Source organism: Eulemur rufifrons, chromosome 29 (genome assembly GCF_041146395.1).
Source record: "Eulemur rufifrons isolate Redbay chromosome 29, OSU_ERuf_1, whole genome shotgun sequence".
Taxonomy (NCBI): domain Eukaryota; kingdom Metazoa; phylum Chordata; class Mammalia; order Primates; family Lemuridae; genus Eulemur; species Eulemur rufifrons.
In genome coordinates this window covers 23,109,740-23,123,092 of record NC_091011.1, presented here as the reverse complement: position 1 = coordinate 23,123,092, position 13,353 = coordinate 23,109,740, and the positions used below count along the sequence as shown (strand labels likewise).

Sequence of the window (13,353 nt, the reverse complement as noted above, 5' to 3'; positions counted from 1 at the left end):
CGTTGAGCTTGGGCTGGCCCAGGGAAGCCTCTTCCTTCCCCTAACCCCGGCCCTGTGGCCCACTCTCCTGTCCGGGGTCTGCTGCAGGGTGGTGGTGGGTGTGTTCCTACCTGAGAGGTTGGCGAGGGTCGTGACTGCGTGGCAGTACTGCTCCAGCATTGCCCACAGGGGCTGGTCTTTGGGCGCCTGGCTCGGCCCGGCAGCCTGGGGGACAGCAGGGGATGGGGGACAGAGGTCAGGCCCAGGGTAGCCATTGACAGCACCTGCCTGCCCACCTGCCCTGTTCTGTCGTTCATTCCTTACTCCTCTTTGTACAGAGGGGGAGACCAAGGAGGGACATGCTCACGGCCAGATGGAGCAAGAGCAGCCTGGCCTAGACCCAGGAGAGGCCTCGGCAGCCGGCTGGTGCAGCATCGCCTCCGAGGCAGGAGCCCGCTCTGTGCACCCCTTGGCCCTCAAGGCCGGCTCCTGCTCAGGGTGAGATGTGCCCCTGTGGTGGGGCCCGTGTCCTTCTGTCAGCAAAAGGGTGGGGGTGGGGGCCAACCAGCTGTTCATTCACCCAACAAATATTTGTAGAACACCTCCTGCGTGTCAGGCTCTGGCAGGGGACCCAGTGGCTGTCCTCAGATTAGTCCCAGGCCAGACAGGGACCCCTTAGACTTAGAAGGTGCAGAAGGGAGGGGAAGAGAGTGCATGATTTAACTTGGTTTCCCTGCCACACAGGTAAACAGACACTTACAACCAAGGACACTAGGTTGATACAGGGGACAAACACCTAACCTGGACTCGGGAATACAGGGAAGGCTTCCTGGAAGAGGTGGCATTTTGGGGCAACCAGAGAATGAGAAACGACTACAGTGCCCGTTTGGGCACCCACCAGGGAACAGACATGATTGTTGCAACAATGACAGTTCCATCTAAAAGGTAAAAACCACCCAGGACCACGTCTCCTGAAGAATCATCAGAGTGGGTGCTGGGTGTGCAGGGATCAAGCAGATGTGGTCATGTCCCCCCTTGAGGGGACCATCTTCAGGTAAGAGAAATGAACAGGTGACCAGCTTTACAGCACAGAAGAGGATGTGGGCTGTGAAGGGTGAGTAGGAGTTTGCCCAGCAGGCAAGGGTGGCGCCAGGAAGGGCGCTGGAGCTAGAGAGCACAGCGTGTGCAAGGGCAGAGAGGCAGGAAGACGCAGGGTGCAAGACTGCACGACAGCAACGCACTCGAAAATTCTAACCCTTGTCCCCCATTCCTCCCACGACCGTTGCTTTTCCTGCTCTGTGGCCAGTGTGCGTGTGAGTGCACACATGTGTGCGTGTGATTGCACACACATGTGTGTATGACTTTCGCAACTTCCACCCCCAACCCTGATGTTCCTGATTCTGGGATTCCAGAAGGCACTAATGGGCAGCCCCTCCTCTTTCTCCTGCCTGTCGGATGTTCTCTCCCTGGCAGCTGGGTCAATGTTTGCCCCAGGATGTCCCCGAGGGCCAGAGCCCAACAGCCCTCAAACATCACGTTCTCCACATCAGCCTCAGTCCATTTCCTGTGCTGGGACCGGAGGCTGCGCGCTCAGCCTCACCACGCTGTCCTAGAGCTTCTGATTAATGACCCCATTTGGTCAAATGGGAGCCCAGGGCAGGGCACAGACACCACTGACGGGCACTTAGTGCACCTGTGTTCTGCCAGATTCTCGCCCACAGTGCTGGGTACAGAGGGAAGTGCACGGGGCAGGGGTGTGTGTTGTGCTGTGTGTACATGCTGCGTGTGTGTGTGTGTGTGTGTGTGTGTGTGTCTTGGGACTGTGAGGGCCTCCGGAGCTGTCACTGGGAGCCCTGGCCTCTTGGCCTGCAGGACAAACCCTGGGGACCATGGTCTTGCTGTTCACATGTCCTCCGCACAGACTTCTTGGGCGTCAGGGAGGCCTTGCTGGCCTAGAGAGTCACGTGCTGGGGTTAGGAGGGTGGGGACAGGAGGGAACACTCTTGGGTCTGGGGAGGGTGAGGGCCCTAGGCCTGACCCGTCACTCCCTTCACAGTCCCCACCCCCTTGTTTGAGAAGCACCTGATGATGCCCTCCCTGGAAGGGACAAGTCCCCAGTGAATTCCAGGCTCTGGAGGTCTGGGTGGCGGCAATGCTCAACCCAGAAGCATGCGGTGTCCATGGTGAACCCTCAGGCAGACATAGACTTTTGCATCTCAGACGCCAGCTCCTTCTCTCAAAGCCCCCAGGCTGCGACGCTCATAGCCTCCTCACTCTGAGCCCACAGTGAGCAGGGTCAGGGCGACCTCTCCAGGACTCAGGCAAGGTGGGGCTACCCTTGCCTCCGAGACTGTGGCCTCAGGCTGTGGCCGAGTCTTCACGCTGAGCAAAGCACTTTGTGGGGGCCGGGCACAGGGCTGCCATGCTCAGCACCCATGCATGCTGTTCCGGCCTGCGCAGAATTCGGGATGGGCAGATCGGATTTGGTTTCTGGAGTAACTATCAGATCTTGGCTCCTTCTCCTATAACTTCTTGCTGGTCTCAAAAGCTGGTACAGCCAAAGATATTTGTTTTCTTCAAGGGTTTTATTGGGTGGATTTGACTCAGTTCAAACCCACAAAATGCCCTGCAGGTGCCTATTTTGGGCAGAGCCCTGGTGGTGGTGATGGGTGGGCAGGGCGGAGGGGGAAAGGTTGCCGTTCTCAGAAAGCGCACGGTGTGGGGGCCGGGGAAGGCGGCCTGTGAGATGAGCTCTCAGAGAGGGCAGGGTACAGCCGTCCCTGCGCTCAGCACTGTGGGTGCTGCTTAGCCGTGGCCTTGGCACAGCTACTTCACTTTTCCGAGCCTTAGTCTCCTCATCTTTAGAATGCGTGTAGTACAAACCTATGGGCTTTTTGTGTGCATTAAACAAATTGCTCTATGTCAAGACATGTGCTAAATGGTGGCTCTTGGCAAGGACTTTAGGACGGGTCTGGTTAGAGTTCAGACATGGGGGAGGGCTCAAGGCCCACTGCAGGGGCTCTTAAGGCCCAGCACAAGCCCTTCCCCTCCAGAGAAGCTCCTGGAAACCCTGTGCCCCTCCCTCCCCATCTCTCCAGTGTGGACCTCCCTGGGCCCTCAGCACCCCTGCCATGGACACGGGGCTCCTGAAGACATGGCCTATAGCTCGCTCACCGAGCTCAGCCCTCAGCAGTGCTCAGGGAATGCCTGTTGAGGAGCCTGAAGGCTCCCCGCAGGACTGGGCACTGGGGCTGAGTCCAAATGTGCAGAAGGCCTTGGGCCATGCGCAGGGTGGGTGCCAGGAAGGGGAGAAAGCAGCCCCCGGGGCAGGGGCTGAGTGCGCAAAGCCTCAGAGGCAGGAGAGCCCAGGGCCTGCACGGGAAACAGCAGCATCTGGTTTGGGGCTGCCAATAGACAGGGAGGGAGAGAGGCGGGAAGGGGGCATCTCTTTATGTGAAGACAGCACTTACTATGTGTTACACGTGGCTCTAAATGCCTTAGACAAAATAGCTGATTTAATCCTCACACTAGCTTCTGAGGGAGCTGCGAATAACCCCATTTTACAGATGAGGCAATTGAGGCCCAGGAAGTCACCTGCTGAAGCCACACAGCAGGTAAGGGGCAGGGGCAGAAATCAGGTGCAGACAGTGCAGTGGCAGATGGCCTGGCCAGGTACTCATGGGAAGAGCTGGCCTGGGTGAGTGAGTGGAGGCCTGTGGGCCATGATGCTGAGCGGACCCCAGCCCTGGACAGGGTGTCTCTGGAGCTCGGGGGGCCACTCTAGCGGGAAGCCCCTCTCTTGCCCCAGGGGAGCAGAGAGCTGGTGGTGGAAGGCGAACCCAGCCAGCCTCACAGGGCCTTGCACCAGGGAGATGAGAAATTTGAGTTCTCCAGCCTCTGAGCCCCCTGCAGACCCCACTGTGATGTAATAACATATATTTGGTCTTGGTCCCCAGTTCTTGACACAGAGCTCCTGAAACCCTTGTAATTTCCTGGGTGACAGGAGCACATTTTGTTCTAATGAGGTGACTCTTAGTGGGCTCCGGGATGGGGCTGGGCACCAGCCAGACCAAGCTGGGAGTAGAAGGTTGGAGCCCTCAGCGCCACCCCACACCCTCGGGGAAGGGAGAGGGCTGGAGACTGAATTGGCAATCACTCGAGCCTGAGCCTCCGTAAACACCCTCAAAGGTGGGATTCAGTTGCTTCCCGGTTGGTGAGGACCAGGAGGGGCTGGCAGGGTGGTGCCCAGAAAGGGCATGGAAGCGCCACACCCCTCCCCATGCCGTGCTCCATGTACCTCCTCACCTGCCTGTTCATCTGTATTCTTTAGCACATCCTTTATAATAAACCCGTAAACCCAAGCAAAGCGTTTTCCTGAGTTTTGCAAACCCGAAGAGCAAGTCATGGGAACCGTTGATTTATAGCCTGTCGGCCAGAAGACCCGGGAGCCTGGACCTGTTTGTGATCGGCCCCTGGAATGGGGGTTGTCTTGTGGGACGAGCCCTTACCTGGAGGGTCTGATGCCAACTCCAGGTAGATAGCATCAGAATTGAATTGAATTGGAGGACACCCAGTTGGTGTCCCCAGAGAACTGGCGAACTGGTTGGTGTGGAAAGACTCCGCACATTTGGTGTCAGAGCTGTGTGAGAGTGTGGAGAAGAAACCGATTTCCTTTCATCATTATTCTCTCTCTGGAGGGGGGCATCTTTGACCTCTGTACTGATGGGCTCTTGGCTGTCCCAGGGGCAGAAAGCTGACCCCCACCATGAGACTGACTGTAGGCTGGGAGGGCCCAGGGTCCACATCTGTGTCCCCAATTCCCAGTCCAGAGCCTGGCACATAGCAGGTGCTCAATGAACGTTTGTTGGCTGCCCGATGGGCTGACTGGATGCATGGATGAATGAGACCACGGCCCCTCAGCCAGGCAGAGCTACCGTCCCTCCCCCAAATCTGGGAGCTCGGGTTGTGGGCTTTCTCTGCTTGTCAAATTTCCTTCTCTGAATTTTGCCTGTGTGAGCACCCAGCCTCTATGCGCCTGGCCTGGGAAGCCCTCACCTTAGAGGAGGGCAGGGCAGAGGCCCTGGCTAGGGGAGGAGGCAGCGGGTAGGAGCCAAGACTCCAGCTGCTCTTCCTCCAGCTTGGGCCCTGTCCAGGAAGAACCTGTGCCCCGGGGGCCAGACAGGCCTAAAAGGTGCCACCTCCCTGGAGCCAGGGGGTCTGGCCCAGCCTAGTGTTCCCTCCTAGGCCTGGCGACAAAGCTTCCATCTAAATTTAGCCCTCGGTCTAAGCTGGGGAGATTTACAGGACCACAGGTCCTGGGCCCAGGCTGCCAGCAACCCGAGGAGAGTAGGGGCGAGCTCCCTCCTGCCCCTCCCTCGGCCTCCCAAGGGCAGAGAAGTACTCAGCGCAGGGGAGGGCCTTCCACACGGTGCTTCCATTCAGTGGTTTTCTCAGAACCTGAGCTCAGGCCCTGACCCTCAGGGAGCACTCAGTTAGGGGAAGGAAGAGGAGGAGGAGGAGGAGAAGGAGAGAAGCCAGAGGAGAGGGAGGAGGAATGGAGAGGAGGAAGAAGAGGGAGGGGAGGAAGGAGGACAGGAGAGGAGGAGGAGGGGAGATAATGGGGAGGGGGAGATGGAGAGCAGGGAAGGGGGAGGAAAAGCAAGAGAGAGAACAGGGAGGAGGTAAGGGAGGAGGGTGAGGGGAAGGATGGAGAAGGGGGAGGAGGAGGAAGGGGAGGGGAAGAAGGTGGGATGCGGAGAGGGGGCAGGAGGCAGAGTGGGGGCCCTGCAGGGCTCCCTGTGGGGCGGTAAGGAGAGCCGGGACTGGCCCAGGAGAGGGTGAGGGATCGGAAGCCACATGAAGGAAGCAGGGAGGATTTCCTGGAGTGGCTGGGCAGGTTCCCCGGCAGGGGAGACTTTAGAAACTCAGTTCTAACTTGCGGGATGGTGGACCTCAAGCTAGGACCCCACCCCTGAGTCTTTGCTCCCGCCAGGCCTCTTCCTTCCTGTCCCAGTTCAGCCCCAGCTCCCCGGGGGACATGTCCGGGACCCTCCTCATTCTTTGCTCTCTCTGATGTCCGAAAGCCTATTGCTCCGCTCCCCTAGTCCCTCTCCCCTTACCTGTGCGAAGCCCTGGGCCCTGAGCACAGGGGGAGGGGGAGGAGGAGAGGGCGAAGGGGAGGGCTCTGGGCCAGCAAAGTGGGGGGGCAGCTGGCCAGCACGGGTCCTACAACAGGCTGCTTGGCCTTAAATTATCTCCTTAATTATCAACTCATCTAATGTCCAGTTTGCCCCTTCTGATTTGTTTTGACGTTTGTCTGACTGTTATAAAAATAGCTTGACATTAAAACTAAATAGCATTAAAATTAAATTTTTGTTAAGGGAAGAGAATCTGGAGTCAGGCTACCTGGTTGGAACTCGGGCCCTGCATGACCTTGTGGGCACAGGACCTCACGTCGGCTTCCTCATCTGTAGAAAGCAAGGTCTTAACTCACAGGCAGGCGCGAATCTCACCACAGGTGAGGTATGTCGGCACACACCATAAGCCCTGCGTAGCTGTCGAGCAAGATAAACAAAATAAGCCTATTGAATAACCTAGCCTCTGCCCTTGTGGATTTGAAATGCCGTCTTAAAAAATTAGAATTTTGAGTAAAGTGACTTTATATAAATTGGCTGAGGAATCCTTAAAATTGTTAAAAGGAAATAAAGTAGAAAATGACAGCTAAGAGGATACAGAATAGTCCTGTAATTCACAAAGTGCTGCAAATTTGAGACGAGGAATACAAAATTAAGTAGACAGTGCCCTCAGACAGATTTTTTTTTTTTTTAAATACTTAAACATCAACAAAATGGCAAAAACAGAGAGACTAAATTAGCTGATTAAGCTAGAACACACTCAGAAGGGAAGTGAATTTTTTGGAAAAATCACTAGATGCATTAGCTTCTGGCAAATGGCCCTTGAGCCCCTGGCCCCACGGGCCCTGCAGATTCTGGGGTGTGTGTGCGTGTGTGTGTGTGTGTGTGTGTGTGTGTGTGTTGGGGGCAGGGTGGCCTTGGTCTATGAGGGGTGCTGGGCAGGGATGGCCAGGATCTTCTCTGTGTTCCCTCCTTTCTTTGCTGAGCCTTCTGGGGCAGCTGGCCCCACCAGAAGCCAGGACCTGGGGCAAGAGGGCCTGAGGCCCTGAGACCCTGGGGGAGGGTATCTCGCTGCCCAAAGTTCTAAGGAGCTGGACCCAGCCTGGAGGCGCTGGTGGACTCCTGAGGTCATCACAGAGGGGGAGGCAAGTAGCACCGCTTAGCCTCTCTGAACGTCTGTTTCCTGTCCATACATAAATGTCCCCACCTTCCCAGTGTCTGAGTAAGGCGCACAGCACAGCCGCAGGATGACAGCGCTGCCTCCCAAGCAGCTTCTCAAAGGCCTCCAAGGGGGACCCAGAGCACCAGGGTCAAGGCTTGGTTGCCTCCTCCAGGCTGTCACAGTGTGGCTGGCCCAGGGTGTCCTGCGGCCCGAATCCACCAGCTGGAACTTCCACGACTGCAAATCAGATCAGGCCCCTCTCCGGCTTAGAGAGCTCCCCAAGCCCTTGGGACAAAAATCAGACCCCATGGGGGGGGATGTACTAGAGCTTTGCTCAGGGCCTTTCCCCTCTGGCTGGGCCACCCCAACTCTGTCCCTGCTGTCCTGCCCCCTCCCACCACTCCGCCCATCCTGTCAAGGGCTCTCACACTTGCACACACTTTTTCTGAGTCCCAGTGAACAGAGTTTAAATACACACATTTCTTTCCTGCCAGGTCTCCTGGGCTTTAAACTCCATCAGGGCAGGAGCCCTGGGGTGATGTTCCCAGCCTGAGTCCTCACCGAGGTCCTCAGTAAGCGCTGGTTGAATCGCTGAGAGGGCTGGAAGCCAGGCCCCTCCTGGGCCGCCTTCCCTCCCCACTGTCTGCGCCTGGTCTCATAGTCTCATTTCACAGTGAGTAGAAGTTTCAGGATTGTTGGCCAAGGACCCAGAAATAAATCCCATAACCAGGAAGGCCCAGCGCGAGGCAGGCTGGGCTTTGGGGTCAGAAAGACCAAGGGTTAGTGACTCTCCAGCTGGGGACATGCTGAGTGACTTTGGGCAGTAACTAGTCTCATCTCAGTCTGGGATCCTGCGGAGAGGAGGGGGCAGGGCCTGGGCTGGCTTCGAGGCAAGCTGAGCCCATAGCGTTGCCTCCAGGGAACCCAGGGCCCCTCGCCAGACCCTCCGCCTGGCCCGGCTTGGGAGCAGCAACCAGGACCCTCCCTCCAGCTAGTCTGGGTGGCTGGCAGCACAGCCCCAGAGGGAGGGGCCGAAGGGCAACCCTTGCCTGACACCTGGCTCTCTTGGGAGGCACCCATCCTGGGAATGAGAGGGAGGGGCAAGAGTCCAAAGCCCACGATGTCTGGGGGCGGGGGTGGATGGTGAACCCACCCATGACCTCCACCCAGCCCACATGCAGTCTGCAATGTCATTCGAAGGACCTGGCAGGTCTAGGAGCCATCTGCCCATGGGGACGCTGATTATACCTCAGCATGGTACCCACCTCTCACTCCCTCCTCCACCTGGCCAGGCCCCCAGCAGGGCAGGGCCCCTGGGGTCTTCATGCTCTCTCCGTGGTGCCTGGCTTTTCCCAGTGCTCACTCTGTGCCAGGCATGACGCTGCGCGCTTTGCTTGTATGACCTCACCTGCTCTCATGACAGCTCTATTCAACAAGCACCAATTGTTATCCTCATTTTACTGATGAGAAAACTGAGGCTCAGAAAATTTGAGTAACCTGTCCAAAGTCACAGATTAAGCACCAAAGCGGGGATTTGAATCAGTTCTTTGGGCAAATCTGTTGAATGACTGTTGAATGAATTAGTCCTCCTTACACACATGGGGACGTTGAGGCCCAGAAAATGGTCCACGAAGCTGGCCCGTGGCACAGTCAGGACAGGAATCGGCCTCCTGACTCCCAGCATGGCTCTGTCCTTTGTATTATGAGGACCAGGACAGGTTGTCTTCCCTCTCTGAGCCTCAGTTTCCCCATCTGTAAAATGGAGGGAGGGTTGGAGGTAGATCACTCCCCGACTTCGACAGCCCCCTCTAACCGCTGCTCCCCACTTCACCCGCCTCCCATCTGCAGACCCTGACTCTGCTCAGAGGGTGTGGGTGCAATGGGGAGCCCAGAGTCCTGAGACACCCTTGGAGAGGTTGGTTCTCCCAGTGCGGGCTCTGCGCCCAGGGCTGAGGGGGTCCCGGGGCTGCCTGATTTCGGGCGCTGGGGGGTGGGGACGAGCAGCAGTGGTGGGAGGCAGCTCTCTGCGGTCTGTGGGTGGGAATGGGCCAGAGCTGGGCTGGGTGAGGAAAGGAGTTAAGGGTCCTGCAGGAGAGATGGAGGGGATTGTCGGGGAGGGGAGAATGGACAGGAAACAGGAAACTTGGGGACCTGAGGAGGGCAAGTCCTGGACACCAGGACGTCCCCAGAACCTCTGCTCATCCACAGGGGCCTCCCTGTCCCATCCCAACAGCCTGAGTTTCATCTCCCCTCACCTGCCCCCTCATCCAGGCATGAGATCTCCACCCCATCATCGGACATGGGAGTCCCCAGTTCCAGCCAGGCCCCCAAGCCCTGAGACCCCCCACCGCCGACACCTGTGAGTGCACAGAGCTCCCAGCTCCAGGGGCCCCCACCGTGCCAACTCCCACTGCCGGCACTTACTTGGAGCAGCGGTGAGAGGAGGCAAAGCAGACAGAGGCAGAGGTGTGGGACGCAGAGGAGGCCTGGGGGCCCCGAGGGACCCCCCATGGCAGCGGCAGCAGCTAGGGGCTAGGGTCAGGAGCTTGTGCCCAGCCCAGCACAGTGGCCCCGCCCCTCCGGTCCCTCCCCTCCTGCCCAGGAGGGGAGGCCTAGGTGAGGCCCCAGGCTGGGGGTGTTCTCCACCCGCCTCCCCCAGGGCAGTGGCACCGCCCCACAGCCCGGCCTCCTGGTTATTTATAGCTGTGCTGGGCAGCTGCCTCTGCCCCGAAGTCAAGGGGCCAAGCTGTCTCCAGCCTGCAGCGAAGGGGTTAATGCCTTCTCTCTGCCAGCCAGCTTGGCTGTGGCTCCCAGGTCGGGGAGGGGGAGTAGAGAGAGGGAGGAGGGGGCCTCAGGCTGCGGTCCCTGCCCAGCACAGAGTCGGGCTGCAGGGTCTGGACTGGAGGAGCACTGCCAACTCTTATCTGGGGAGCTTTTAACCAGCCGGCAGGACTCTTGCAAAGGCAAATGCGGTTAAATAACAGCGCTGTGTCAATGCTAAACTCACCAATGTTGGTACTGGACTGTGGGTAGGTGAGAGTGTTCTTGTTCTTAGAAAACACGCATTTAGGATTAAAGGGGCACCGTGTTTCTTACTTTCAAAGGGTTCAGAAATACACTCACGCAGACAGAAACACAGAACAATACAGCAAATGGGGCACAATGTACGTTGCTGGTAAGCGGAGAAAAGGGTATGTGGATGTGCTTTGGACCATTCTCCCAACTTTCCTGTACATTCGAAATTATATCAAATAAAATGCTAAAAACAAAAAACAAGAAAAACGCCCGAACCTCAAAACTGACAACAAATACAGCACTGCCAGAGCCCCCCGGAGACTCTGGTCTCCTAGATTGGGATGGGGCCAGGGTGTCTGTGCATTTCAGTAGACAGCCCAGAGACCCTGACATCAGGCAGGGCCGAGCACCACTGCTCTTGGGGGGACAGGTCCAACCTGGGACCAGGTCGTGGAGCCACAGGAGCAGCCTCAGGAACTGTTCTGACAGGAGGGACTGGTGAGGAGTTGACAAGCTTAAGCAGCAGTTGTTGTTGTTAGGATCTGGGGGGAAAGCATGTGAGGAATGTGATTAACTGGGGCACCAGGCTTTTTCCAGGAGGAGCAGACAGGGTGTGTAGAGGCCTTGGAGAACTCAGCCTGAATTCAAGAAACTCAGACACTCTGTGCTCCCTCTGGTCTTCCTGTCTGGGACACTTTTCTGACCTTCAGGGCCCCTGCCCCCAGCCCCTTCTTCCAGGCAGCCTTCCTGGCTGCTCCAGCTCCCACCTGCCTCTCCTCTGAAATCTCCCAGGCCTGAACTGAAGTCCCGAGTGGACTGTTCTCTAACTGCTCTGGGTGGGTGAGTGTGGCTGTGCCCCAGTCTTCCCCTCCTTGTTTTTCCTTCCCCTTCTCTCCTCTTTTGCGCAGAGTGTAGTCTCAGTGGTGCAGGGGCATGTTTATGGGGAAAGCTGAGAAAGAATTGAACGATCTCCCCATTCATTTGAAGATGGCAAGTCCTGGGAAAGATATGGCTTTCCTGGACCCTGCCAGGTAGGCTTGGCCAGAGAGGGCTCCCTGTAGGGGGAATGAGCTCAGCAGGACATTGAGGGGTGCGCAGACTCTGAAAGCTGGGACAGTTCTCTTCAGCACCCCTGCAGCTGGAGCGTCTCCACGGGCCAGGCTCACAGTGGGCACCAAGAGCGGAGGCTGTGCCGAGGGCAGCCTCAGAGCCTGCAGGGGCCTGGGAAGGGGAGGGATGGGGACCCACGAGAGCCAGGCCTGGTGACTGTTGGGAGGTGTGACCTAGCACAGGTGCTGGGGCAGCTCCTGGGAGAGGAGGGGGACTTCCTGCAGAAGTGCTGAAGGTGCTACCGGAGCATCTTGAAGGATTTAAACAGACAGAGGAGGGAGATGTTTACTCCAGGTGGAGGAGAGGCAGGGAGCTGGGCACAGCGGGACGGCTGGGCTGGGGTCTGGCCAGGTGCAGAGGGGCTGGGAGGAAGCTGGGTTCTCTGCAGCTCTAGGAGGATCTGGGTAGCAGTGACACTGTGGTGCTCAGCCCAGGTTCCTCCCTGGGCGGGGCTTTCTGGGTGCCTGCCTTAGTCGGCTTGGGCTGCTATAGTAAAATTTTGCACACTGTGTGGCTCAAACAGCAGACGTTAATTTCTCACTGTGCTGGAGGCTGGAGTCTGAGATCAGGGTGCTGGCATGCTCGGGTTCTGATGAGGGCTTAACTTGCTTTGTAAAGTAAAGCTATGGAAATTACCAGATTGAGCTTGAAGGAGGGCTAGGATCTGGGCTCTAGAAAGGAGGAAGAATGAGAAGAGAGGACAAGGACTGTGGGCACAGGCCGGGTCCGAGGAGGGCAGGCGGGAAGAGCTTCCCTACGGTGGTGAACGGTCAATGCATGTTAACCGTGGGCTGTCGTTCTCTGCTCTTCTGTACCTTCAGAAAAAGTCTATGCCACACAATGGCCTGGGTCAGTGGTGTTTGGGAATGAGAAGGCGGCCCTGTGCCCGTGTGTGCAGGAGGCGGGAGGCTGGGCGTTTCTCGGTTTTGTCCCAGGATGGCACTGTCCATCTGAGAAATGCTCTGTCCTCTACTCCAGTGTTGCTCAAGCTTTGTTATTCATCATCGCTGCCTCCAGGAGCCTTCTTAGACACTGTTTTCCTAATTGTCCTCCCTTCCGCCAGGAAATTTCAATACCACAGATAAACTGTATATCTGTTTTGTACTTGGTTCTTTGGAGGGCCACAGACCATCGTCATATCTAAGATTGTCCTGCCTCCCAGGAACCGGTTTCGCCCCCTCGGCAGTGCGTGCTCTGCCCCGGCCACCGGCTCTGGTCGGCAGCTGGCCACTGGGGATCGGCCCAACGCAATTGACCAGGCCAGACAAATGGGAGGGCCTCGCTTCGCTGACCACAGTGGGTTGGTACAGGAATGGACAGCTGATCTGAAATTAAGTATTTTTACACTTTGCTCCAAAGAGAGAGCCTCTTTCTCCCTCGTGGAGAACCAGAGAGACCAAGTGCTGCTGCTTCACGGAGAGCAGAACCGAGGGCACGAGCTTCTGTGCCGAAGGGTTCCAGGAAGAGAGGAGGAGAGACAGCCTGGTGGCTTCTGAGGCTCTGGTTCCAGTGGACCTGAGGCCAGGCCTGCTTCTGCCTTCAGCAAGGGAGCTTCCCAATAATTCTACCCTTTTGCCCAAGCTAGTTTAACATCTGTTTCTGTTGCTCCCTATGTAAGGAATTCTGACCAACACAGAAGGGATCAGGAATTGAACAGGAATAGAATTCAGAGTAAAAGGTGCCCACGAAACGTACGACACCCCATCCCCTTGTCTGGGAGCCAGCACTGCTGGGGAGAGCCCAGACTTTCTGGGAGTCTAATGGCACAGGGATGGTTGGGTCTTTGTATGTGGCTCTGAAAGGAAAGGGTGACTTTGGAGGAGTGGAGGACTTAGGGACACGTGTGTCTCTGAGCAGAGGAGGGTCTCTAGGAGGCTTGCTTGGGCAGCAGGGCAGTTTGGGTGGGAGGTGGCAAGTCTGGGGTTGGGGAGGCAGAGTGGGCTGGTATGGCAG

The 13,353-nt window shown here is 57.3% G+C and overlaps 1 protein-coding gene across 2 annotated transcripts in view; it reads right to left on the bottom strand.

Annotated features, from left to right (window-relative positions):
* CRHR2 (corticotropin releasing hormone receptor 2) overlaps positions 1 to 9,786 on the bottom strand; it is a 43,104-nt gene extending 33,318 nt beyond the window's left edge. The window contains exons 1-2 of one of the 2 annotated variants that reach the window (XM_069461786.1): positions 9,694 to 9,786; positions 111 to 204 (exon numbers count right to left, since the gene is read on the bottom strand). In XM_069461786.1, coding sequence (XP_069317887.1) covers positions 111 to 204; positions 9,694 to 9,786 — 187 coding nt within the window. The remainder of the gene's footprint in view (positions 1 to 110; positions 205 to 9,693) is intronic. The other variant, XM_069461787.1, reaches the window with a different exon arrangement.
* Between the last annotated feature and the right edge of the window lie 3,567 nt (positions 9,787 to 13,353).